Here is a 27,705-nt window from a genome sequence, read left to right as displayed (position 1 = left end):
AAATATTTAAATAATCACAAAGGTGTTGACATTTTTGTAATAGACAGCTGAGCACTGGGATTTTATTTTGAATTTTAAATGTTTTGGAAGACTTCATAGCCTCTATTATATAAGAAGTAGCCAATAAACATTGTCAGTCCATAAAAAAAAAAAGCAAAGGAAAATATAGGGATCTGCAACAACAAAAATGGCCAGTTGTAGTGAAAATAATAAGGTATGCTGCATATATTATCAGAATTTTATACTTTTTGGATTTTATTAACTTCAACAGTTTAATTAATTATATTTGATATTGATTACATGATCAGCTTGTAATTAGAGGAGATTTGAAGGAAATTAATGGTGTTATAAAGCCATCTTCATCAAGCAATGAAGGCTCAAGTAATAGCAAAGAGGTATGCTAATTATAACATATATGCAACCTTTTTATAGTTCTTGACATTTTTTTTACATTTTTTTTTCGGCCTCTAAGAGGAGCGGTCGTCCATCTTATCTCTTAGTTATGCTCTCGACGAATCTTTAATTCTTCATAAACCAAATAAATATGATTAATTCTCTTTTTTTTTGTTATTTTTCTTCCAAAACACAATTAATCTTTCTTGAAATTGATCGCTTTTTAAATATGAACATTATTTTTTTTCATATTAGTATTTTTTTTTAATAAAGGACCAATTTGGTTTCATAACTTGTGACTCGAGATGAAATAACACACTTTCGACTATTTTGATCAACTAAGAATAATACTCATTATTTTTACATCAATTACTGACAAGATTATACAATATAAACAAGTTTATGGACCGAATGATTCAATTTTATCCTTAATTGACCTATAAAATAGGCAAAAAAAGGTCTCGAGTTATAAGTTCAAGGATCAAATTGACCCTTTACTCGTTTCCTTTCCATTCACCTCAAGTTTTTGCGATAATGAAAATATTTGAAGCAACTCAGGCCACTTTTTTTAATTGGTTGATATATACAGGAAGATATTCTTGAGTCAGCTAAAGCAGAAATGGGAGAAGTGAGAGAAGAAAACCAAAGACTGAAAACAATGCTACAACAAGTAGAGAAAGATTACAAGTTGCTAAAACTTCGTTTCTTCAACATTCTTCATCAAGAAAATCCCAAAAAATCTGAAGATCTTTCAGCTGATCCACCTCGTAATTGCGACGGAACCGAGGAATCTGCAGAATTAGTTTCACTTTGCCTCGGAAGATCCACTCCGTCTCCAACCGAGCCGAAAAAATGTTCCCTAGAGTTGGAAGCCGGCAGCTTGAGCCTCGGTTTGGACTCGAAATTTGAGACGGCGGTTTTGAACCGTAGCTCGTCGAATAGTTTGGAAAGAGTAAAGGACGATGAAGGCGGTGCTGCCGGGGAACAGACATGGCCACCGGCTAGCAAGGTTAATAATCTAAAGAGAAGTATTGACGATGAGGTTGCTCAACAAAGTAATGCTAAGAGAGCTAGGGTTTGCGTTAGAGCTAGATGCGATACTCCAACGGTTAGTATCAATTTTTTTAAGGCCAAATGTTGTAAAAAGGCCAAACCTTTCACAAAAGTTTCACAAAAGTCCTGACCTTTCAATTTTGTCGATTTTGGCCAAAAACTGATTATTTGGTTTCACAAAAGTCCTGACCTTTCAATTTTGTCGATTTTGGCCAAAAATGAATTATTTGGTTTCACAAAAGTCCCGACCTTTCAATATTTGGCATGCCATATAGGCGCCACATAGGCGTCACATAGGCAAATTGAAATCAGATTGAGAGTTGGCCACAATTGAAACCAAATAATTTGTTTTTGGCCAAAATCGACAAAATTGAAAGGTCAGGACTTTTGTGAAACTTTTATAAAAGGTTTGGCCTTTTTACAACATTTGGCCTTTTTTTAAACATTCAAAGTTATTTTGAATAAAGAAAAAAAAAAGTTATTTTGAATAAAGGGTCAGTCCGGTTTTTGAATTTATAACTTGGAGTCAAATAACTTATTGTCATTTTAATCAATTAGGAACAATACTTTTTATTTTTAAGTCAAATAAAGAGAAAATTGCACAATACGAACAAGTTTAGGAACCGGATGAACATAATCTATGAATAATTGACCTAAAAATATAGATTATTGTATAAAAACAGAAAGTATTGTTTAATTGATCAAAATGACTAAGAATGAGTTATTTAACCCAAAGTCACAAGTTGAAGGACCGAAATGACTATTTATGCACTATTTATTTTTATTTATTTAATCAATTTTTATAATTAATCAATCATAATAATTTATTTCCACTACTAATTTCAACTGAATCTATTAAATTTTATTTTATTCACGTAGTAGCTATTGGATGATGGTCTTTTCTTGTGTCATAAGTTAGCATTTTCTTGTTTAATTTGGTGAATTTATTTATAATAGACGATCATTCAATGCCTACTACGAACGTAAAATTAAGCTTTATTGATTGAATTGGACGACTTAAATATAATTAAAATGAAATTCTTGGAATCATTTATAATTGATTAAATTAATATGAATTTTCCTGATGAAAATTATGCAGATGAATGATGGGTGTCAATGGAGGAAATATGGACAGAAAATTTCCAAAGGGAACCCATGTCCAAGAGCTTATTATCGATGCACAGTTGCCCCAGCTTGCCCAGTTAGAAAACAGGTACAGTCGTCCTCAAAATAAATGATATTCAATAATAAATTTTTTTGAGAGAATAATCACTTTGATGCACCAATTTATGTGACAATTAGATCTAAATTCATTCATTAAGGTTAATTAATACAGCCATAATTTTATAATTTCAGCAAAATGATTATATGTATACAATACTATAAATTAACGAATTTTGTGAATCATGTTAATTATATTCAAGAAGTTAATAAAAAAACTAATAATCTTATTATTCAAAATTAAATATTTTTTAATTTCTTAACTTATTTTTATGATAAATTATTTCATAATTGAAAAACAGATGTAAAATTTAAGAACTTATATATATATATATATATATATATATATATATATATATATATATATATATATATATATATATATATATATATATATAATTTTATACAAAATTCTTCTTCTACGGATTAATTTATCTTTAAAACTATATAGAATATTGCCTTCTTATTATTTCATATTGATTTGGATGTATTTGAATGAACTTAGAAAAATTTGAATATGTTTGACCTTCATTGATCAAATAAGATCTATTTGATTCCCGGATATAAGTTTATATAATTAGAATAAAGGGTCATTCTGGATACAAAAAAAAACTCGTGATTTAGGTTAAATATCTCATATTCAGCCATTTTGATCAATTAAGAATAATATTCTCTATTTTTAAGTCAAATAAGGATAAACTTGTAAATATAAATAAGTTCAGGGACCGGAATGATCCCATTATATCCTTAATTGATCTATAAATAAAAAGTATTGTTTTTAATTAACTTAAAAATATAAATTGTAGTCTTTAATTAATCAAATGGTTGAGTGAGTTATTTGATCCTGAATCACAAACCCATGAACCGGGATGATCATGTACTCAATCGGATTAGGAGATGAGTGAGTGTGAGAATTATATGAAATAATTTCTAATTTTATTACTAAATTGTATGATTTCCAGGTACAAAGATGTGCTGAAGACATGTCAATCTTGATAACAACGTACGAAGGAACACACAACCATCAACTTCCTATTACAGCTACAGCCATGGCTTCCACTACATCAGCAGCTGCTTCCATGTTACTATCTTCTTCATCCCATTCTTCTGCTACTGCTACTCATAATCATCACACCAATGGATTCAATTTCAGTAGCCTCTACGACAATTCAACTTCCAAACAATTCTACTTATCAAACCCTAGTTCCTCACCTTTATTTCCAACTATTACTTTAGACCTTACTTCTAATTCATCCTCAAGATTGTTCCCATCAACCAATAATCTCAACTTTTCTTCGGCTCAATCCCCCGTTTTACCGCCTTTTTGGAGCAACCAAACCTATAACGGATCCTTGATGAACAAGCAACACCTACAACAAATGCATCATCAGCCCGCAGCAGGTTATTCGCAGCTGGCATTGGCAGAAACCCTAACGAAGGCGATAACTTGCGATCCAAGTTTCAGGACTGTGATAGCTTCTGCTCTTTCATCAATGATGGGAAGCTCAAGTTCAAGCCAAGGAATCAAAATGGCCGCAGAAAGTTCTTCTGGTAAGAAAGTTGTGGATGCTATCAACTCGTTGACGCAAACTGCGAAAGGACCGTCGTGTGCTTCGAGCTACTTCAGTGGCTTGTCGTCGTCTTCGACTTCTCAAATGGGAAGTCTGATGCAACCTGCAACATTGCCGTTTTCCATATTTAACAGTGCGACCTCGTCTATCGATACTAATAAGAAGGATCATAAGAGTTAGATACAGCAAGTGTTGAATTTAAGAAAATGGCAAAAAAAAATGTTGATGCTGTTTTCTTATTTTTAACATTCCTTCATCTGTATGCCATTTGATTTCATAAAACCTTGTTTTTTAGACATTAATTAAGCTATATTTATAGAGAGAGATAGCATTCAGTTATTTATGTGCAATAGCTCTAGTGAATTATTGAAGAAATATATTTGGCTGGCAGAAAGGTAAAGAAAAACCTTTCAAATTTTTAGAAAGAGCATATGAATTCTTTTAGTTGTGTTTTTATCATTCAGACCCTCAACGTTTTTAGACAGTGCAACTGCAAATAAATCCTCACATTTGGAAAAAAACCATAAAAATAATGAAAACTTGGTGAGTGTCAAAACTATTACAAATTTAACATAAAACAGTTCCAACAAGTGCTCAATGAGTGAAACATCATCGCCATAAACGATATTCATAAAATAGGCGAGTCTGTCGAAATTATTTTTAAATCATTTATTATCATTATGGTCATAGTTGTAGATAGATAAAACTTCTTTGGTATTTTGCAAAGATAATATTCTTGACAGCTACAAGTGTCCAAGCAAGATTTACCATTAGGGATTGAAATAATCATCTGAAGTTTCACATTCTCATAACAAGATGTCAGCCGTCCATGGTCTGATACCTTCTGAAACAACTTTGAAGCAGTTTGATACTGTTGCATTATAGGGTTCTCATCATCAGAAACTATTCAGTTCTACAATTCCTATATTCAATGAAAACTTGCCATGTTTCGGCATTTCATTTCTGTTTCCAAAAATTCTAATGAAACTTCAAAACTTTATATCTATAAAATATTCTTAGAGAAAATTTTCCATTTCAACATTTCCGATTGCCAACTCTTTCTCTTGGTCAAAAGGTATTTCCGCTCCAAACGGAAGGGTTACATCAGAATAAATACAAGACTTTGAGATTATGCTTTCTCTACCACTTGCAATAAACACAGCCTGGAATTAAAAATGCATGTCTAGATCATGTCATAAAGCCAATACCAACTCTAGACCTTAGAAGATTATTGTGTCAAAAACAGATAACTGTCACTATAATTATGCTGCAAAATGGTCGATTCTGATGGACTTCTTAAGAGGCAAGCACCAGATGTTGGAAAGAAATCTTGGAAGAAATAAGGCAGAGCCTGAATCGGTATGCTTTCTTCACATGCCTAGTGTTTGCTGTTCTTAGTCTTTACTTCAATTTCCCCTCACATAAACAATTGTGCAGCCTGAGACTTTTTGCTCGCCTAAAGTTCAATGCTTGATCATATGAACATTGGTGCAACAACCTACAAATTGCAGGTGATATCAAGCAAATGCAAAAGAACGCACATAATCGGAAATCAGAATCACGCTATACAGATCTTTTGGGTTCTCTAATGATCAATGTTTCTTTCTTTTTCTATTTCTTTATATCACAAAAAAAGAGAAGTGACCTTACCGGCATCACCAAATATGTAGGTTGATTATTTAAATATAAAATCTACGACACTTTCAACAGTTCATGAAAAGCCTCCTGTGGTATGTCAACAGAACCAATGCGCTTCATCCGCTTCTTGCCTTCTTTCTGTTTTTCTAAAAGCTTCCTCTTCCGACTAACATCCCCACCATAGCACTTAGCAAGAACATTCTTTCTCATAGCCGAAATCCTACAGTACAGAGAGATTATTCTAACAAATGATAGTACATAAAAGTTGAGCTCGAAAATGAAATGATAAATCCAATATCTACTGATCTGATCATTATTAATGGGAATAAGATTGATAAAATCAAACCACTTTGAACAAAAGATGTTGAAAATATAACATGGGGTTGTTCTAATGATAAAATTTACAAGTGATGAAAAACGAGAGTCCACCAAACTGTCAGTTGCTTTGTCATCCTAAAGAATTTAAGAATCGTAACTAATTTAACTTCTATTAACCAGCACCCTTAACTGTGCACATTAGAAGAGCCCAAAGAAATAATATCGACATACTACATGTTTGATGAAGAAAATACCAGTAATTGACAAGATGACCTGATGAAACAAACAAACAAAAAAAACAGCCCAGAACAAAGAGAAACTATATTACTTACGTTTCCCTTGCAACAACCTTTGACCCAATTGCTGCTTGAATCGTTATCTCAAACATTTGCCTGTCCATAATAAAAATCTGAGAATCATGTGGAAAGAAGAAAATAAAACTTAAAAAAGTACAAAGTTGAAATTAGGACACCTGTCAATGAACTTCTTCAGCTTGTCCACCAACTCACGACCAATACGTTGGGCCTTCAAATTGTGAACGATGGTTGCCATAGCATCAACTGGTTGACCATTTAAGAGTACATCAAGTTTCACCAAATCAGCTTCTTGATATCTGTTAATGACGTCCATTATAATCTTGAAAATAAAGACAAAGTAGAAAAGTAACAAAATTATCTTAAAGCCCCAAAATTATCAGCTCCCTATTCCAATTCCATTCTTAATACCCTAAGATATTGACGTAATAATATGTAAGCAATACTAGAATGAAGAAGAAAAAAAGCAACAAGAATGACCATTTGTTCAGACAGTAAAATTTCAACAAAACCATTTGCAATATTAGTTAAATGCAGCAAAACATTCTCTAGTGATGTGAATAAATTTAGTCCGCTTTCACATGCACTTTAGTGTAAGAGAAAGAGACACAACACATACTCTGAATCCTCATAATCAAATGATGCATATCCTGATGATAAACTTTTCAGCTCGTTGTAAAAGTCAACGACAATTTCCCTCAGCGGCAGGCGATACTTCATAAATGCTCTTTGACTTCACAGATCAACATTAAAAGAATCAGTATTCTACTCATGAAAATACGAAAGGGTAAAAAAACTGCAGAAAAAGGGGCTTCCTTATACCCGTAAATAATTCAGATAAAATAACTGAGCACTAAATTAAATCGGGTAAATAAATTACCTGTCAATAAATGAATATTCTAATTGCTGCCCTCTACGCTCGGAGCAAAGAGTAATAACAGGTCCCACATACCTTATATGGAGAAGTGGAAAGTAGATGAGTTACTACTTGGTATGCCAGAGAATTACAATTTGTCATGCAAAGATAGAGAATCACAGTATGAGAGCTTACTCACTAGGGATGATAATTGTAGCGATAACTGTAGGTTCCCAACTAGTAGTAACTCGTTTCTTGGAACTTGAGGGAAGTGCAGCAGGATTCTGAACTTCTACTTTGCTAACAAAGAGAGCAATTTGTATTGTTGGGCAAAGCACAAGAGACATCAAGTTTAAAATTACAGAGACATGAGTAGTCATACCTTCCATCAGAGTACTCAAATATATATGGAACAGTCGGTACAGTAGAAATGACATGAGCTCCATGTTCCTGCCAATTACAAATCCCATATTCTATTTATTCTTTTTTACAAAATGACTTAACTTCAATCAAAGTGAATTTATACCAGTACGAAATAGGAAATAGAAACTATAGGCAATCATGGAATAGGGAAATATCACCTGCTCAAGCCGCTGATGGAAAACATCCATGTGAAGCAAGCCCAAGAAGCCACATCTGCAAATAAACCAATAAAAATGGAGTTAAAACATGCAATCATAAGAATTAAAAAAGAGTTGGAAAAGCGAAATCCTTTGATACTGGAAGTAGCAAAGAAAAAATCACTCTGTAGCAAGAGAGGCACCTAAAACCCAGGCCAAGGGCAGAACTACTCTCTCTAGTAACAGAGACACTAGCATCGTTGCATGTCAGTCTCTCTATTGCATGGTTAAGCGCCTCAAAATCAGACCCATCAGCTGGATAAAGACCAGAGAACACCATATGTTTTGCAGGTTTAAAACCTACAATGGAAAAGCATAAATAAAAGTGAGAATTTTATAAGTACAACTGAATAATCAAAATTTAGCAATAAAATATCCTTTTTTCTCTCCCCATTCTCATTACCACTACTCTATTTCTTTTTTTATCATTCTGTCATTAAATTTAAAAGCGTCGAACAGAAATTTGATCTGTGAACATGCCAGTCACCAGCTCTGGTTCTGTGTACGTTGTTTTTAAGTAACCGAGGCTAAGAGCATCTCCAATGGTGCTCTTTATTATAAAGAGCATATTTTTGAAAATAAAGAGCATCTTTTATGTAAAGAGTATAATTTTAAATTTTGGTCCAATGAATTCTTTAAAATATAGCACTTTATTATTTATTTTCTTTTGTTATAATTTTATTTTTTATTTATTTTATGTTGAGAAAAAAATCAAAAAAATATTTTTTATAAAACAAAAAGAAAATCCATGTGCTTTAAATTTGAAATTATGTTAAAGAGATAAGAAATAGAGAGTGAGTTTGGCTCTGCACACGTAGAGAGCCAATCACTCTCTATTTAAAATTTGTATTATAGAGAGTCCATTGGACTTCTATTTTAATACCAAGCTCTCTAAAATTAAGAGTTAAACTCTTTTAAAGAGTTTGTTGGAGATGCTCTAACAAAAGTATACTTCTTCAACTAAATATTTCTTCTGCAATGTGTCAAATAGTTTCATGCTACATATTTGTCAGTTGCCACACTACCTATTTTGTACTTTGATTTGTCCATTTTATTCTGACATCTAAGCTTATAAATTTTATTCTGAGATAAATAAAATATGCAGCTTATGCAGATATACGTATACTAGGAAGTGAAAAGATGCATTATGCGCAATTTGCAACAGAAAACAGTAAAACATGCTTACTCCAGCTATAAAATATTTCTGCATGCATTTCTAAGATCTAACTCTTTATCAATTAAATTACTGCACATGAAACAAATACATTTATGCATAGACTTTCCGCCACTGATGAAAAAATATTTTTAAACATCAGGAATATGAAGAAAGATGATGGCCATATACCTGGTAGAGGTTCTACACTGGTTCGGGTATGAAACAGAGTGTCTCCGACACGTGCTTCTCTGGTTGATCTCATGCCACTCACCATATAACCCACTTGTCCGGTTAGGAGAATTCCAGTAGAAGTAAGTTCAGGATGCATGAAGCCAACATCCAGAATATCATAAGATTGGCCAGTTGCTGAGGAAGAAATTTTCTCTCCCTTCCGCAGAGCGCCATCCACAACTGCTACATGACAGATTACTCCCTTGTATTCATCATAATATGAATCCAGCAAAAGCATACGCAGAGGTGAATTACTTAGCCCAGGAGGAGGAGGTATTCGTTCTATGACTGCAGGGAGGATATTCTCAAGACCCTGCCCTGTTTTAGCAGATGTTAAGAGGCAATCATCAGGTTCAAGATCAAACATTGATTTTAATTGAGCTTTAACGCCATCAGGATCAGCAGTTGGCTGGTCTATTTTGTTTATTACAGGTATTATTGCCAGATTAGATTCAAATGCCAGATAGAAGTTAGCTACAGTCTGCGCCTGAACACCTTGTGCAGCATCCACAACCAAAAGAGCACCCTGACACGCTGCTAATGACCTCGACACTTCATAGCTGAAATCGACATGACCAGGCGTATCGATTAAATTTAGTAGGAACGCTGGTGGTGCTTGAGCATTATCATTATTGAGGCTACGAAAGTTGTACTTATAGAACATAGTGGCTGTTTGAGCTTTAACAGTTATTCCTCTTTCTCTCTCTACCTAACACAATCCAAATTTCATCATATGAACGACAAAGAATTACATTCATAAGAGTTTCAAAATCAATGTAATTCTAGTTTAACCAGAAGAAATCAAAAGATGCAACTAATACAGACCTATAGGTGCCATTATCATACAAAACATTACAGCTCAGGGTGCTTACATATGAAATAGTCATTAGTATGAGCTTAAAACAAACCAATTTATCATACTTCCTCAATTGCAACAAACTACTTCTATCCCCCTCGAAACTACTTTTCACTAGATTGCAACGCCAAAGAGATCATAGGATTAAATCAACTTATCATACTGATAATTCAACACAGACAAGATTAACACGCTGGTAGCGAACTGTTCCTTCCCATAATCTGATTTCAAACTCCAGTAGTCCGATGCGGTCTTTATTTTTTTCTCTTTAGCATTCATCAAAACACAAAAAGACACTATGCTTACTAAATTGGGTTCAATAAAAATGCAAATAAAAGCATACCCAGTTCTTTAATTCACCTCAAAACAAACAAAAAACGGAAAAATCAGTAAAATAGAATCAAAATTAGTGTAAACCTGCAACTTATCAAGATACTGAGGCTGGCCAAGCCCTTTTTTGATAGTACCAGTGAGCTCCAACAGCCGGTCAGCGAGAGTTGACTTGCCATGATCGACATGAGCAATTATTGAGAAGTTTCTAATTCTTTCCGTTGGGTATTGGCTTAAATCTATAGGAGTGCTGTTTTGGCGCGAATTTGAGCAGTAATCATGCGTCAGGAGGCCAAAACGGGTGTCGTTTTGTAATCTGGAAAGGGAAGAGTTTAGAGGATTGAATTTTGAATAAAATGAGAGGAGAGGAAGAGATTGGCATTTTGGAGATTTTAGGGTTTTTGAAAGTCTGAATAGAGAAGAAGAAGAACCCATTTCCAGGTTTGTGATTCTCTGCAACTCTGTTGATCACAAAGGTGCACCAAAAGTTTGGTTTTTAAGAAACGTCGTCGTTTTATTCCTTTTTTATAGTTTGAAAAAATGGAATTCTGCAAGTTAAATTCAGTTTTTTTTTTCAATTAAATTATTATCTTGTAAAATCGTCTATTTTGTCCAAATCTACACTTTTCATTTTCAATTATACCTAATTTTATAAATTTTAACTCTTTTTGAAAATTTAAATTTATGGATGACTCTTTGAATTTTTTTCCACTCATAGAAATTCTGAATAACTTATTTGACTTTTTTTAATACAAAAGAGATCAATTTAGTATTTATAGATGTAATGGAGAGTGAAATATGTTGATTTGAACAGAATTAGCAATATTAAATAAGTATTTATAGCCGTTTATATAGTTAACGGCGAGCTATACGACAAAATTAGTTCTATTTTTACTTAAATAAAGTGGCATGTTATAAAAATAATGCTTATATATACAATGATATATTATATATGTAGCTTAAAAATGACAAATTATATGGAGAAATTTTTAAAAAATAGTTCTATTAATAGTTTGGTGATCTAATAACAAATAAAATAATATTGGCAAAATAAATCCTAACTTTTTTATTTTTTTTAGCGATTTAAGTCTAACATTTAAAACCTTACAAAATAAATCCGAACCTTTTTAATTTTTGCATTTTATAGTCTCATTTTAAATTCTGGTCAACAGAGTGTAAACATATGAAAGGTTGAGATTTTATTTATACAATTTTAAAACGTTGGGATTTAATATGTGAATAATTTGGCTGCCACATATGCAAATAATTACCGAAAAACGGATTGGACTATAAACTGCAAAAATTGGAAAGATTCGTAACGTTTTAAATGTTAAGTTTAAATCGCAAAAAAAATGAAATATTGAAATTTAGTTTGCCAATTAATATAAAAAAAAGAAATAGTTTAGAGTCCGAAATAAAAAAATTGAAAAAGTTCAGACATTGTTAATATGATTTTTCCGAGTTGAGAGGCTAAACTTAAAAAACCATATATATATATATTTCAAAATTATTCAAAAGACAATTTTCTGCAAATATAAATTTGACTGACAGGTGAAATTCACCGTATAAATATTATTCACAATCAACATAGTTTAGAAAGCGTGGTTTTTGGCCGGAAAAACTCCTCTTCTACCTTTTCTTATATTATTAAATAGTTTTAATTGTTTTTTTATTTGATAAACACTCCACAAATAAAGTTTCTTCTTCTTCTTTGGTTTTTTAAAAGCTTTTTGAAGATCATTGTTTTGTAAGTGAAGGATGTTTGATCCTATTAAGACTTTTTGAAGTTCTTTTAGCTTGCAAACCATAAATTTTTTGATTTTATTCAAATCTTTAAAATAGAGAAAGATTGAAGATTTTTTTTAATACTTATTATGATGTTTTATTTTAATATTTAGTTTTAAGGGTTGTAGAAGATAGAAGATAATTTTCATACCGTTATTTTAGATGTAAGAATTTAGTTATTGTTATATTAGTTTGTATAAATAAACAATTATCTTTGTTGTTTTAATTGTTAGACTAGTTTGTATAAATAAACAATTAGTTCGTACTTTAATCCCTTTCGATAAACTGTATCTCTATTAAAAAAATCAACATTGTCTAAATAAACAATTTTCATCATTTATATATTGGAAAAAACTATCCGGATAGAATCTATCCGGATAGAAAGACCTGTTTTGGTCTTTTTTTCAAAATAAATGAGGGATAGTTAAGTTTTTTTATCCAATAATAAAAACCAAATGACAACTACAACCTTTAGTAAATGTAAAAATTTAAATTCAAATTAGATAAAATAAGATAGAAATAACATTTTAGTGTAAAGATTTTATCAATAACAAAATAAAATAACTGATCATATGATAATTCAAAAATTTGTTAGAGACAAACAATCAAAACAAATCAAAATGAACATAATCTAAAATATATAAATGAACGAGAATGGTACCTTGGCATGATGCGGAGTGCGGCTGCACTTGATATTTTGTAAACAAATACAAAACAATCCTTTTATCTTTTATTAAAAGAAATTCAGGCCTTTAAAAAAGAATTTGATGGTGTAAAAAATAATTGAACTAACAATATTATTAAAATATAATTCAAATCCTTTAGCAAATAATATCTAAAAGTATTATCAACTTTTATTAATTACGTGCTTTATATAATATATAAACCAATTATAATGAGACACATCTTTAAATATTAAAAACAAACATTATAACATTAAATATAATAAATAACATATACTATTAAATTATTACTTATTACTTATTTTTCAGATTATAATTTATAATATTAATTTATTTAATTCAGAAATAATATATATGTACGACCTAAAATTTCGGTTCGAGACCGGCGTTAGGGACTTTACTTAAATAAATTTTCGAGAAACAAATATTCGCTTTTAAATTAGAATGTAATTAAATATTTTTTCATAAATGATGGGACTTTACTTTAATAAATTATCATAGTCTAAATACTTATACACATATTATAATACTCTAGACTATTGCGGGCAACTATAATTTCAAACCTTCCTTAGATCTTTAATAAATGGTAGACTTTCGAGGAACAAACATTCAGAAGCCTTTTTTATAACCAGGTTAGCTTTTCTTGAAATATTTGGAAAAACAACGAGGTAAGTATACAACTGAATAAGTACAAACTGTTACAAATAAACATTATATAAACTGGGAAACGTTTTACTATTAAAATAATTTTGTGTATTTTCAAAAATCTTTGAAAACGTTTTAAATTTATTTTATATCACTATTAGAAATCCTAAGCAGGAAATACGTCGAAAAAAGTGTCCATCGGCAAATATCTGGCGGTAGGTTATTTAGAGACGGATTAAAATAGCGATGGAGATTTAAAAAATTAGTGACATATATGAAGTCGTTGCTAATTTTTTAAAATAAAAAAAGAACATTCATTTAATATTTTTATTTAAACCATAAAATACATTAATATTTAAGATGTCACGCTCCTTCACTCACCTACATGCGATAGGTCACCCACCGACACCTATCCGCGATTTCCGCAGACTTCCTAATATATCATCCATCCTTCCCATTACTCCCACTGAAGGCTCTTTAATTTTGAAGTTTTTTTATGCGTAACTCCACCACCAACTCAAATTTTTGTTATATATATATATGTATAATATGTTCAAATGTAACTAAAATATATATTTGCTCCCGTAATTTACTCCTGCATTCTAAGATATTTATTTTTAAAAAATAATTATTTAAAATAATTATTTTTTAAATAAGCAAATAGTAATAAATTATTATCATTTTTTCAGAAATAATTATGTTATATTTAAATAATATTATATTTAATTATAAAATTAATAGTAACTTTTTTAATAATTTATTTCTCATAATAATTTTTTCTATATAAATACTTTTTTTAACAATAGGTTTTTTAATCTAGCGACAAATTTCAAAATCTGCCGCCGGAAGCCGTTTCAGCGACAGATTTTGAAATCCGTTTTCAGCGATAGATTTTGAAATCTGTCGCTAATGACAACTTTTAATGCGTCAAAATAATAACTCCGCCAACTTTATCGACAAATTTAAAATATGTCACTAATCCATCAAAATAATTGGCGGAAGTTATCAAAAAATAATCGAATTTTCCAATTTAATTTGGTTCAACCTGGTTGAATTGGATTTCCAATTCTTTAGGTTAGTTAGCTCGGATAGCTGATCGGTTCTCGTTTTAGTTAGTTGAGCTGATTGGTCCGATTTTATTAGTAACTAGTTTAATGTTCAATTCTTATTTTAGTTTGATATACCAATTGGTAAAAACCAATATATATTTAAATCCAAACCAATATTTTAATCCATTTTACCAAACCAAATTTAATTTCAATTTGATTTTCTTCAGATTAAAGGTTTAAGTTTTTTTTCTTCCATATATAGTCTAGTAGAGATATGAATATGCATCAGTTTAATTGATAGTCAAAGTATAAAAAGTGTTCGGTTTTTGAAGCTAATAAACCAAACCAAATTAAAGATTAATAAAGTTATATTATCCACGCGAGGCGGCATAGTTTTATAATTTATATTTCATTTTTAATAATTTAATAATACATTTTAATTATTTACTATTATATTTTTATGAACTTAGCTTTTAACGTAAATATTTTGATTATTTTATAAATCTTAATTTTATCATGACTACTATATAAAAATAAAACCACTTTTTATAAAATATCGATAATAATTAAATGGGTTTTTTGTATGATATAGCACATACTTTAGCGGTTTTTTCGTTTTAAGCACATACTTTAATTTGTATCAACCGGTAGCACGAACTTTCAAATGTTTTTATTTATTAGCCCAAACCTCATTTCCGAGCTGATTAATCCTACGTGGCACGCCGGAGGTCCATGTCATCTTCCAGCGTGGCTTCACCATACGACGTCGTTCCGTGCTCCCTCCAATACGCTCCATATTTACTCAATACGGCGCCGTTTTTGTTAATTAAAACGGCGCCGTTTCAATCAAAACCAATTTTCCCCCTTCCCCCTCACTCCCGCCCGACCTAATTTCTATTTCCCTCTCAAATCCCTAATAAAACCCCTACTTCTACTCTGAAATCCCTAATTCTCCAAATCCCTAATTCCCCTCTGAAAAATCCCTAATTCATATCCTCCTACACTTGGTTTCTTGTTACCAAGTTTGAATGACGAAGCATAATTACGAGACAAGTACCGGAAGCAGTGCCGTTTACTCTGAAGCAACGAGTTCAGAATTCAATGCCATTCCTCAGAAGCATTGCTGCCATGACGTTGCTGCTTCTGTGTATACGGCATACACGAAAGGGAACCCTGGAAGGAGGTTTTACCGGTGCAAGTTTAGAGAGGTAAATTTTCTTATGACCTGCATTTGTTAAAGTTTGTGTCTGCTCTTGGATTTGATAAATTTTGGGTTTGGTCTTGTAGTTGATAAAGTTTGGGTCTGGCTGTATGTTAGGGTTGTGACATTTAGGTTGATAAAGTTTGTTGTTTTGTCTAACTATTATGCATTTGATGGTTGTGTGAAGCATGATGACTGCAATTTATTTGAGTGGATCGACCCAGAGGTAACTGGTCGTGAAAGAAAAGTTATGACCAAGTTAATTGATAAGAGGGATGCACTGGAAGAGGCATTGAAGGTGAAAACTGAGGCGGAGTCAAAGCTTAGAATTGAGCTGCAAAGCAACACATGTAGGATGACTGCTTGTCGAGGACTTCTAGGTGTGATGAATCGGAAAGTGGAGGAAGCTGATCGTAAGAACCTTGAGCTGCAACAAACGGTGAATGAAATGGCTGAGATGAACTCCAGAGTTGGGAAGCAAGCTGATAAGCTTGGAGGCATCAAGGCTAAACTGTTGCAGGACAAAAAGAGTCTACATAAGAGAAATCAAGTGTTGATGAGGATCATTTGGTTCATAATTATGCTGCTTGTGATTGTTTCAGCGATTTCTTTCAATTATTGTCAGACTGTTCAGAAGCTGCTGGAGTAACCTTGATGGTTGTTAGTTTATAGTAATGTTATGTTGATGTCAATGTATTTTGGTTGTAGAATGCTGGTCCTTAAGTTGCTGTTAGAATGTTAATGTATTTTGGTTGTAGGATGGTTTATTCTGTTTATTATGCAACTTTATTAGGATGGTTGTAGGATGGTTTATTGCTGTTAGAAAGTTCAAGTATTTTATGCAACTTTATTATGAGTTTATGCAACTTTTGAGTTTATGCAACTTCAAATTCATACCATATATAAAGCATTGCAGGTGCAAAATGGATACAAAACTGCATAACCTAAATAGCATAACCTGTATTAGTAATAGAATGTATGTAACTAATGTAATTTACAAACTGTCATTCTATCAAAACCTGCTACAAGCAGGTGCAAAAAATGGGTTTAGCAGAACCAGCAACAACCAGGTTCCACAAAACTAACCTATAAACCTGCAACAAGCAGGTGCAAAAAACTGGCATTCCAGTTGCAAAATAACTGTTCTAGCAGTTACAAAAAGCCTGCATAGCAGTTTCAAAAAGCCTATACAATTTCAACTAATCTAAGGCTAAGGCTTAGTTACACTAGCTTGAGAACTGGAGGTCCCATAGTTTGGCACTCCTCCATTTCCAGTAGCCCTTCCACGTCCTCTGCCGCGTCCAAATCCTCCACGAGGTGGCTATAACAAATTACAAAACAACACTATCAACACATTATTTACTTATTGGATGGTTTTGCAAGTTAAATTATGAAAACCTTACCCTTGTGTAGATGTTGCCACCAGGTTCTGAATATAACCTGGTAAAGCCACCATGTGTTGGAGCTGTGGCAGCCATATTTGGCTGAGTTGTGGTAGCCATTCTTGGCTGTTGGTATGGGGTGTGTGCAGTCATTCTGGTTCTTGCCTGAGATGAAGCTGGTGTATTTGCACTTCGAGTAAGCCTGCCTCCAGGAGCCTTTGCAGCAGGTCCCTTTGTAGGTGCAAAATGCTTTTTAGGTCTCCCTCTTGGAGCCTAACAAACACAGAACACACCAAATTAACATCAAAATATCATGATAAAACATAGCAAAACACACAGAATTTACAATTAAATAAACTCACAGGGGGCTTGTCTGGTCTCCTAACTGCATTGTTATATTTTGCGAGACAAGTTCTTTTGTTATGCCCAACTTGATTGCAAATTTTACATGTCATTTGAACACCATGCCTGGTCATCTTGTCCATTTCCAATTCCTCAATTCCCCTTCTTCTTTTTTTCTTGGGCCTCCCTGGCATCTTCTTGAAAGGTGGGGGTAAAATATTGTTACCAGTTGCTTCAGGCCACATATTTCTCCCATTCAATGGTTGTAAAGCATACCTATAGGTTTCAATATATAATCCCACACTATAGCAGTTGTCCACAAAATCTGCACAGTCTTTGTGCTGCCAGTGTATACTAGCACATGCATGGATACAGGGTATTCCAGAAATTTGCCAGGCCCTACATGCACATGTACCATTGGGCAGGTCCACCACAAATCCATCCTCCCCAATGCTAACCTCAAATGTGTCACCCACTGCTGGCTTGACAGAATACATCCTACTGTAATATTTAATTTCCTCTAACTTTTTTCTAATCCTAGGACAAATTGTATCAGTTACCCCACACATATGTGTCAGTTTAGTGTGAGTCCTCTCCATAAGATTAACCCTAATGTCCTCTAGCATGTCTATAATGTGCTTGACCCTAGCCCTAACAATGTACCCATTGAAGGTTTCACATATGTTATTGTCTATCATATCATTTTTACTATGCTCAGAAACATAAGCCTTACAGAATTTGGTGGGATCCCTTTGTATGAAGTCCAAATAGGCTGCCTCATTTTCATCCATCAGTTTTGTCAAAGCCAACTTTAAGCCAGCCTCATAAGTTTGTCTTGCTGCAATCCAAAATAATTTCTTCAATGCCTAACCCTTGAACTCTTTCTTCCAATTGCAGTACACATGTCTTGCACAGTTTCTGTGTTGGGCCAGGGGTGCCAGCTTTGCTATGGCATTGCAAAGGCCCTGTTAGACAAATATCCAAAACATGCCAAAACATTAACTAACAGTTTATAAGTATTTAACATTAACAGTTTATAACTAACACACTTAGTATTTAACAGTAACAGTTTATAAGTATTTAACACTAACAGTTTATAACTAACACACTTAGTATTTAACAGCAATAAAATAGGGTTCATACCTTTTGTTGATCACTTATAAAAGTCCAGCCTAGCCCATCCCCAAGATTTAGCTCCTCAAAAACAATGTTCATAAACCAAGTCCAAAAATGTTCATTCTCACTTTGAACTACTGCCCAAAACACAGGATACATATGATCATTCCCATCTTTTGCAACTGCAGCTAATAGGGCCCCACCCAATTCTGTTTTCAAAAAACACCCATCAAAACCAAGCACCAACCTGCAACCTCTTTTGAACCCTTCTCTTAAAGCACTGAACCCAATAAAAAACCCCTCAAATGTACCATCAGCTTCATTAATAAAAAAATCAAACCTGCCAGCTCTATCAACCCTCATTAACTCTGCCTTGTATGACCTCAATAGGGCATAATGTTCAGTAACTGAACCCTTCAACATTTTTGTAGCCTCATACCTAGTTCTATAACATTTGGATTTTCCTGCATCAACTGCATACTTCTCCATCAAATCACCTGCCAATTCCTTTACATCCCAATTAGGATTTCTCCTAAATTTTGAGATAAATTCCTTTGCAATCCAATTAGATGTAGCAGCTCTATTCCTTGTTACTCTACTGCATGTGTGATTGGGTTGTAGCTTCCTAATAGCAAAAGTGTTTTCCTCCCTTATCAAGCTAGCATACAATCTCCATCTACATCCCTCATGACACACAGCCTCAAACTTATTGAAATTTCTCCTAACAATTTTCACATTACGTCCATTTACAATTCCCCACTTCTGCACAGCCTCCTTTAATTGTTGGCAGCTTTCAAACCTCATGCCTACTACAAACTGCAAGGACTTATGATCACATCTAGGGTCATAGACCTTCCTCATCTTCCTTTGCAGTTTATCTACCTCATCCAAGTTCTCTTCCTCAGATGTGCCAAGAGAATTCACATCACACTCACTGTCTCCATAATCAGAAGCATACCCAGCCGCCTCATCTGCATTTTGAATTGGTACCTCATCACTATGATCAACAGTTTGTCTACTGAAATTATCCAGACCAGACACTGCAACATGGTCATTGGATACTACATTTTTGTTTTTCTGGTGGAGTAACCTTCTAGAGCATATGTATTCTTCGTCGTCTGACATCTCATCGTCGTCTAATCCATCATCAGTTTCAGACCCATCAGGATAGTAGTCTGCATCTTCAACCTCATCCTCTTCAAGTTGTGCCAAGCCTGCCCTTGTATCTTCTCCAGTTCCAGCAATGGGCGCCTCCAAACCACCAACATCTTCATGTTCTTGATCATTTTGTTTCTGCTTCTCATTGCTTGTGGTTGCCTCAAATACACCTGATAATGAAGTGGCTGGTTCATTTTCAAATTCTACCCCTGCTCCACTAGCATTGTCAACCCCTGATCCACTAGCACCTAAATTGTCATCTACATTGTCTAACACTATGGAGTTTTGAGTAGGAAGATAGTCAGCCACTGCTTCACTCCCACCTGCATTGTCACAAGAATCCAGTTTCTGCCCTTCCACATACACATCTATTTTACCATTCCCAAGCATAACAAATTTCACCATCTCCAACACAGCTTTATCACAATCTAATGCTCTTAATCCACTTTTTAACGGCATACCAGGGACTCGATATCTAATTTTACTGCCTTTAAACCCTAGTTTTTCAGCAAACTTTTGAATACATAAAAATTGAACCCTATCTGGACAGTAACCATAATCTGCCTCTATTCTTCCCCCCATGTAAATCATATCACCACTGAAAGTATGAAAATCCCCATCATAATGATACCACATAGAAAACCCAGATTGCAATATTCGTTGCTGCATACATATTTTGTTTATCAATTAAAATGTTTCTTACCCTATAGAATTTAACTAAAGCAAATAACAAAATCAAAAAACTTACCTCAACTAGAGATGGAGTGAGAGGACTTCCACCAGGAGGAACAAACACATGCACTGGATTCTTCTTGTTCTTTTTCATAGCGATCGCAAATTAGGGATTTAGGGATTTTAGGAGACAACAAGCACAGTCAGATGGAATCGTTTCAATGGAAAATCGTTTTAGGGATGATAGCAATTTTAGGGATTTCAGAAGAGAATTGGGGATTTTAGGGATTTGAGAGGGAAAATAGGAATTAGGTCGGGCTGGTGAGGGAAAATGAGGGGAAAGGGGGAAAATTGGTTTTGATTGAAACGGCGCCGTTTTAATTAACAAAAACGGCGCCGTATTGAGTAAATATGGAGCGTATTGGAGGGAGCACGGAACGACGTCGTATGGTGGAGGCACGCTGGAAGATGACATGGACCTCCGGCGTGCCACGTAGGATTAATCAGCTCGGAAATGAGGTCTGGGCTAATAAATAAAAACATTTGAAAGTTCGTGCTACCGGTTGATACAAATTAAAGTATGTGCTTAAAACGAAAAAAACGCTAAACTATGTGTTATATCATACAAAAAACCCTAATTAAATCTACTTAATTTTTAAAATTACATATTCACTTTTTAAAATATATTTTTAAATTGGATAAATATCGTTAATTGAGTTAATAGTATTCAGTGACATTTTATTGATTAACAACAATAACTAATATTTTTTGATAATTTTAATATTAAAATAAGTTGCAAGCATATTAAGAGTCGTTTGAAGTTAACGATTAGAGTTGTGCATGAGTTTTTGAGATCTATGAATTCGGACCAAACTCGAAAAATATATTTTGAGCATTTCTTATTTAGAATCGAACCAAACCGAACGATAATTTAATTGGTGCGGTTATAAATCTTTGATAAATTTCCATTGAATTTATATCAAACTGTTATAATTGAATCTCCAACTGAACCATACCGGAAATAAAATATCCAAAACGTACTGATTTCGGGTACTGTTTTAGAGATATCATTTTAGAAAGGCCTAATTACTTAAAAAACCTCCACCTTGTAACATTTATTCGTTTATACTCTGACCTAGGAAAAAGTTCATGTGTACCCTTTTTTTGATTTTTCATTTTCGTCTCCACTATAAAGAGCTATTTTGACCTCTTTTCATTCGTAAAAATATTCAAAATGATCCTTTATATTTAGCTTATATTCTAATTAAATATTATTATTATTATTCATTTATAATGTTTTCATCCTTTAATTAATTTAATTGTAAAAAATTTAAATTTTAGGGTAGAGATGAAAACAAAAAATTAAAAAAAGGGTATTTTTTCCTATGTGAGGGTATAAAACGAAAAAATGTTACAAGGTGGAGTTTTTTTAAGTAATTAGGCCTTTTAGAAATTAGTAATAATAGGTACGATTCTTGAGATTTATTAATCTATAAATTCTTCTGGATCATGCACAACTGTATTATATGTTCCGACATTCATATCAGTACTGATTGATTAAATTTTTCAAACGGTGGTGAAGATTATATAAATTGTTTTTTCAAGTATTTAAAAAAATAAAAACTCATTAAATTTGAAAATATGTAAATAATTAATAATTTTATATACATTTAACTCTTATATAAAATAACAACGTTAATCCTTTAAAAATACAAAATACTGCATACAAAGTCTCATTATACAGCCAATAAAGTAATACAAGTTCAATTATCTATAGTATATAGTTAGTAAATATTCAGTCATAATAATGAATTTCGGCATCTTCAATACATTATAACTTGATGATTTTTATTTGACTTATGATTCAAACTTTATTTAGTGATAATGTATATTTAATATTGAAGGTAATTGAAATTTAATTTAAAAGGTAGTTAAAGAAAAGATAAAAAAACTGTTATAGAGATGATAAGTTGTTGATGGCAGTAAAAAAAATTACTTAATAATTGATGGTAGTAAAAAAAGTTACAAAAGGTTAACACAGTAATTTACTCATTAATTAAATAATTTAAAAATTTAAAAAAACTTTCTATCCGGATAGATTCTATCCGTATAGCATCACCCTTATATATTTATCACAAATCTGTTAACTTGAATCAAGTTCAGCATGCATCAATTTTACATAAATTTATCTACTTATAACTTATAAAAATTCACTTATATAAAAAAAGCTAAACCCATTTTAAGGTCCTTAAACTTTTATTTTTTAATTTATCAAATCTTTCAACTTTTATTTGGCTTTCTCAAATCCTTAAAATTTCATTTTTTGGTTCATCAGGTCCCTCAACTTCTATTTGACTTTCTCAGATCCTTCAACTTTTGTTTTTTGATTTATTAGGTCCTTAAACGAAGATCCATTTAAAGACCCAATGAATCAAAAAATAAATAATTAGGGATTTGAGAAAGGCAAATAAAAGTGGAAGGACCTGATGACCCAAAAAATGAAAGTTTAAAGACCCGAAAAAGTCAAATAGAAATTAAGAGATCTAATGAACAAAAAATATATAGTTTAGGGACCTCAAAATAGGTTTATAGCCTATAAAAAAAGCTTCAAAATGGTTATGCTCTAAATAAAAAACTTTCATCATTATACATACAACACAATTTAAGAGGTCCTACTAAGGTCAATGATTTCTTTTAGGACCTATCTTATTTTAGGAAGATTTTCCCATCTCAAATGCACATTGAAAATCTCCATTTAAGGAAATATTCACTTGTGAATGTTTTGTCTGTCAGTATCAAGCAAAAACATCGTTCAAATTCCTCCCTAGAAGTACTTGTTGTACTATATATATATTGCTTAAAATATCTTAAGCAAAATAATTTGGGTCCAAGGAGAATATTCCTATCAATTGTACATGCAGCACAAAAATCTTTCTTTTTTAATGTTTAGCAAAAAAGTCTTGTCTAAATTGGTTTTATGATGCATCACTTTCATATTATATTCTTTTGAAGTTTGGATTAAAAAAAAAATTGATATCATAATGAAATCAAGAAAAACTCAGAGAGAATAAATAATAATAATGAAAGAAATTTCTTATTTAGACCGGATTTTCTTAGACCACTCTTACAAGAATTTTTAAATGTTGAAGTTCACTCGTACGAGAATGGTCCCGTCATGAACCCGGACTAGACAAGAATCTCCCATGTAATGAGATGATAGTTACCCAAAAAAGTGCACTTTTAACATTTACTCATAGAACTATCTATCAAACCTCTTTGCCGGTGCACCTACAAGCAAACTCTTTTTTCCTTTAAACCTTTTTATGTACAGAACCTATCGACTCAAACTAACCAAAAAAAGGCACCGAGTGCTTCATGATCCACAAGAGAAAAAGGCGAGAAAGAAACTTAAAATGGTAAAGATCGAAACTGAGATCTCCTGTGGTTTCCTAACAGCAGCCTATGATTGATAATTGGCTCAATTTTTAATGATTCTTGGTCCTCTGTATAATTCTCCAACAATGTAGAGTTCCTCAGGTGTGTTCTCCCTTTCCTGAAGCCACGCATAACCTTCGGTCTCATCTTCAGGCACGGAAACCCCATCGACTGAATTTTCAGACATAACAAAACAATATTTATGAGCCGAGGTTTTGAAATAGAGTTTAAGGTGATATAGAAAATGTGAGATCGTGGTGTTTTATGTCAAATGATACCTGAGAACTTGGTGAATGGGAAGTCGTAATAGTATGTGCAATGACGTCCTTCAGGATCTGAATATGGGGGGCCAAGCACATCTAGCACCGCACATGGTGTCTCTGCTGTGAAGCGATGCATGTTGCCTCCATCTGCAGGGTAAAGAATGCAGGAGTTGCAAGGTGCGGTGTAGTCAGAATCAATCTTGACCTTAGCCAGACGAACTTGAGGAGGCTGCACATCAGGTTGCTTCTCTTCAAATTGCTGAGCGTCGGTCTGCTTCACTTCAGGTACCTGGGCATCAGCCTTCTTCACTACGGGCTCCTGGGCATCGGCCTGATTCATTTCAAGTTGCTCGACTTCAGGTTTCTTTGCTGCAATAGAAATTGGGGCAACTTCATTTTTCAATAAATAGAAAAAGGGTAAATTTTCTATCATCTTGAATACCATTATAGCTTTTCCGTATTGTTTCTATCCTACACTGGCAAGAGATACCCCAAAGAATCAAATAAATGCCACATCACATGCAAACAATGTTGCACGGAGAACTTGTTGAGTACTACATTTTTCGGTGTTTCGTTTTTGTTTCCCAAAACGCTTCTAAAACTCAAAAACTTTATATTTATAACCTATTCTTATAAAAATATCATTTTGTCGTTTTCAGTTTCAGGGTTTTCCGTTTCCGTACATGCAAGTTTATACTTTTAGTTACTAACCTGTCCTGCTTTATATATCCTAAAAATTTTAATAATTTGCCCAAACTTCTCTATTCTAGAATATGTATCTGTTTCACTAGCTTCTGTTTATTAAAAAATCGTCTATGCCTGTTAAAGTATTGTTTAGAACTATGCCAACTTACAATTTTAGCTTCCCCGCCAAATAGTGTATTTGCAACAGTAAAGCAACAATTACCTTCAGAAGGGTTCGCTGCTGGAGTCCCGTCACATGGGACATCATCTGCCCAGTCGTATGATTTGATATGCATCTTTCCGAAAAGCAGCTTGCTAAATACAGTCATCCCGGGATGATTATGCAGAGGAATGACACCTGATGGAGGGAACCAGAAGATACCTATCTGCAACAATACAAATTCACATAAGTCCCCAAGTGAAATAATTCCATTACTGTCGCACAATGTTGCACGGAAACTTTTCATATTCTATATTTCAGCGTTTCATTTCCACATTAAGCAAGTCTTAGGAAATCCAAAACTTTTATATTGTGATCTGTTCTTATATAAAACGACGTTTCATTGTTTCTAATTTCAGCATTTCTCGTTTCAATATTTCCGTTTCCATGACAGTATAGCTGTTAAATTTAATATAAAAGAACCTAGAAGGCGTTGCATACCGAGAACTTGTCACATTCGTGCAGCCGAATGTATCTTATAGGTGGGGTTCTACCAGCTGCAGGTGGTGAACCAAGATATGGCAATAATGGAAACAGACCCACATCCTCTGGTTTGATTTCATCTAGATAAGAAAAACCAGTCAATGATTAATTAATTGAGAAAACAGGAAAAAACAATATCCTTTTAATACTGCAAAATCTGCACCCTGTGATGTCATGACTCATTTATTTTCTTCTCATTTTTCTTTCTTCCTGCTCTCATGTGTAAGCAAATAAAATAATAAAATAAAATCAAATAGTATAACTGATACAAAAAAACAGATAGACATGGTCATTGCTGTAAAAAATGAAAATGCAGCACTATAAAAGAAAGGACATTTCTCAGTGGCGGAACTATGATGGGGCGAGATGGGACAACCGCTCCATCCGGTTTTGAAACATCTGAAACCTATGGATATCGAACAATTATTTCAAAGATTATTGAATATTTTTTTTTAAAAAAAAATGAGCTAAGCAACGCATAGCTTGGTCTAAAAAATAAAGTCAAAATAATATGTCATTTCGACTAAAACATATTTGCTTCACCTGAATAAAATTTCTAGTTCCGCCACTAAGAGTACTACTTTTGTGTCTGAAAACTGAGATTAACAGAGTTTGGTTTTTGATTCATTACTTAGAGAAAACAAACAGCAGCCATTCAAAAACAAAAAAACACCAACAAAAACACATGTTAAGGAAAACCATTAAAAAAATGTACCCGAAAACACAAATTCCAATGTCTTAAGTCTAAATAAACAAAGAAAAAACAACTCACTGAAAAAAACTGCAAGAAAATGTGCTAATAATACAGTCTACTTTGTTTTCTTTAAGGTTCATTTACATGTTAAAAAAAAAAAATTGAAATCTCTTAAAAGAGCAACAATGTCAATTCAAACAAACTAACATGTACATCAACCCGTACCTTATAATTAACTAACCAACTAACTCCATAAAATCCAGTTTCACTTTTATAATAGCTTTAACAACTTGCCTAAATCAGAATTGACCTTCAAACAAAAATCCCATTACCAAGAAATTCAATATTTCAAAAAATGGTTATTTTTATTAAAATCTCGAGTTTTAATGCTTGCAGCGATTTAAACACATTATTTAACTCGCAGAAAATGAAAAGTCGAAATTTTATATGCAAATAACTGGTGACAAAATGTCGCTGAATTGACATGCAGTTTCTACCCCGTTTTGCCACATGGGCCAATGGCCCGAAAAAATAGAATGCGGATGCCACGTTATAAATAATGTACTTAAATCGCTATAAACATTAAAAATCGTCATTTTTATATACGAATAAAGCTTAAATAACCTACATTTTCAAAATCAAATTCCAAAAAACAGAGCAAATTATAAACAAACATACCCAAAACAGCTCTAAGCTTCTCAATCTGATCAGGAGGAGGAACAATTCCAGCGCCACTAGTAAACCCAAACACTTCTTTACAAGTATCATAAAGATTCTGAACCGGCGAAACAAACACCGTCTTCTTCCCACTCGGTTTCCGGCGAGCCTTTTTATTGCTGCCTCCTCTGATCATCATCATACCATTCGTTTTTGTATTCATAATCGGAGCCGGAGGCGGAGCTGGAGGTGCTGAATTCTTTTCATTTCCCAATTCTTCACTAATTTCCTTCCCTTTCTTTTTACTCACACTCGTTTCAATCCCCATTTAACAAAAAATTCCAAATGGGTATTCAAAAATTCTCAAAATTCAACAGATGGGTATTCAAAAATTGATCAAAATTCTCAAAATTCAAGAGATGGGTATTGCTGAAACTAATTCAAAATGAGAATTTCAATTGTGTAAAAACAGGGGAAACAGAGCAAAAACAGAGTAAGAGTAGTGAATTTTTTTTGTTCTTCTCTGTAGAAGAATGAGAAACGGAGAGGGGTATATATAAATGAAGAAATGAAAAATTGGAAGTATGTGAAAAATTGAAGAGTTATATAATGTAAAAAAGGTTATAAGGAAAATAAAAATACAGTTGGTTTTCTCTTAACAAAGTGAAAACCAGGGGCC

At 32.9% G+C, this 27,705-nt stretch overlaps 3 protein-coding genes across 4 annotated transcripts; 1 reads left to right on the top strand and 2 right to left on the bottom strand.

Moving 5' to 3' along the window:
* Nucleotides 1–103: 103 nt before the first annotated feature.
* On the top strand, nt 104–4,577 carry LOC126671390 (probable WRKY transcription factor 72). Its single transcript, XM_050365156.1, has 5 exons — nt 104–214; nt 309–395; nt 983–1,501; nt 2,546–2,659; nt 3,630–4,577. Exons 1-5 carry the CDS (start codon nt 188–190, stop codon nt 4,416–4,418), a joined length of 1,536 nt encoding a protein of 511 aa, XP_050221113.1. The 5' UTR covers nt 104–187; the 3' UTR covers nt 4,419–4,577.
* Nucleotides 4,578–5,214: 637 nt separating this feature from the next.
* Nucleotides 5,215–11,046, bottom strand: LOC126674440 (translation factor GUF1 homolog, mitochondrial). Of its 2 annotated transcripts, none has more exons than XM_050368882.1 (12): nt 10,645–11,046; nt 9,330–10,080; nt 8,128–8,284; nt 7,946–8,000; nt 7,747–7,814; nt 7,560–7,664; nt 7,389–7,460; nt 7,128–7,241; nt 6,667–6,807; nt 6,527–6,586; nt 5,889–6,096; nt 5,215–5,736 (listed from the first exon to the last, which is right to left on the bottom strand). In XM_050368882.1, exons 1-11 carry the CDS (start codon nt 10,990–10,992, stop codon nt 5,931–5,933), a joined length of 2,037 nt encoding a protein of 678 aa, XP_050224839.1. In that variant the 5' UTR covers nt 10,993–11,046; the 3' UTR covers nt 5,215–5,736; nt 5,889–5,930. The 2 variants fall into 2 exon arrangements, with proteins under 2 accessions (XP_050224839.1, XP_050224840.1); XM_050368883.2 differs by having other exon boundaries at nt 9,330–10,076; nt 10,645–10,735.
* Nucleotides 11,047–23,662: 12,616 nt separating this feature from the next.
* On the bottom strand, nt 23,663–27,705 carry LOC126671078 (plant cysteine oxidase 1). Its single transcript, XM_050364775.2, has 5 exons — nt 27,048–27,705; nt 25,634–25,755; nt 25,196–25,358; nt 24,304–24,657; nt 23,663–24,196 (listed from the first exon to the last, which is right to left on the bottom strand). The coding sequence occupies exons 1-5, from the start codon at nt 27,352–27,354 to the stop codon at nt 24,069–24,071; spliced, it is 1,074 nt and encodes a 357-aa protein (XP_050220732.1). The 5' UTR covers nt 27,355–27,705; the 3' UTR covers nt 23,663–24,068.

The sequence above is a fragment of the Mercurialis annua genome, linkage group LG3, assembly GCF_937616625.2.
Source record: "Mercurialis annua linkage group LG3, ddMerAnnu1.2, whole genome shotgun sequence".
NCBI classification, from domain to species: Eukaryota; Viridiplantae; Streptophyta; class Magnoliopsida; order Malpighiales; family Euphorbiaceae; genus Mercurialis; species Mercurialis annua.
Note: the sequence above shows the minus strand (reverse complement) of the source record. Positions and strands in the feature narration are given on the sequence as shown.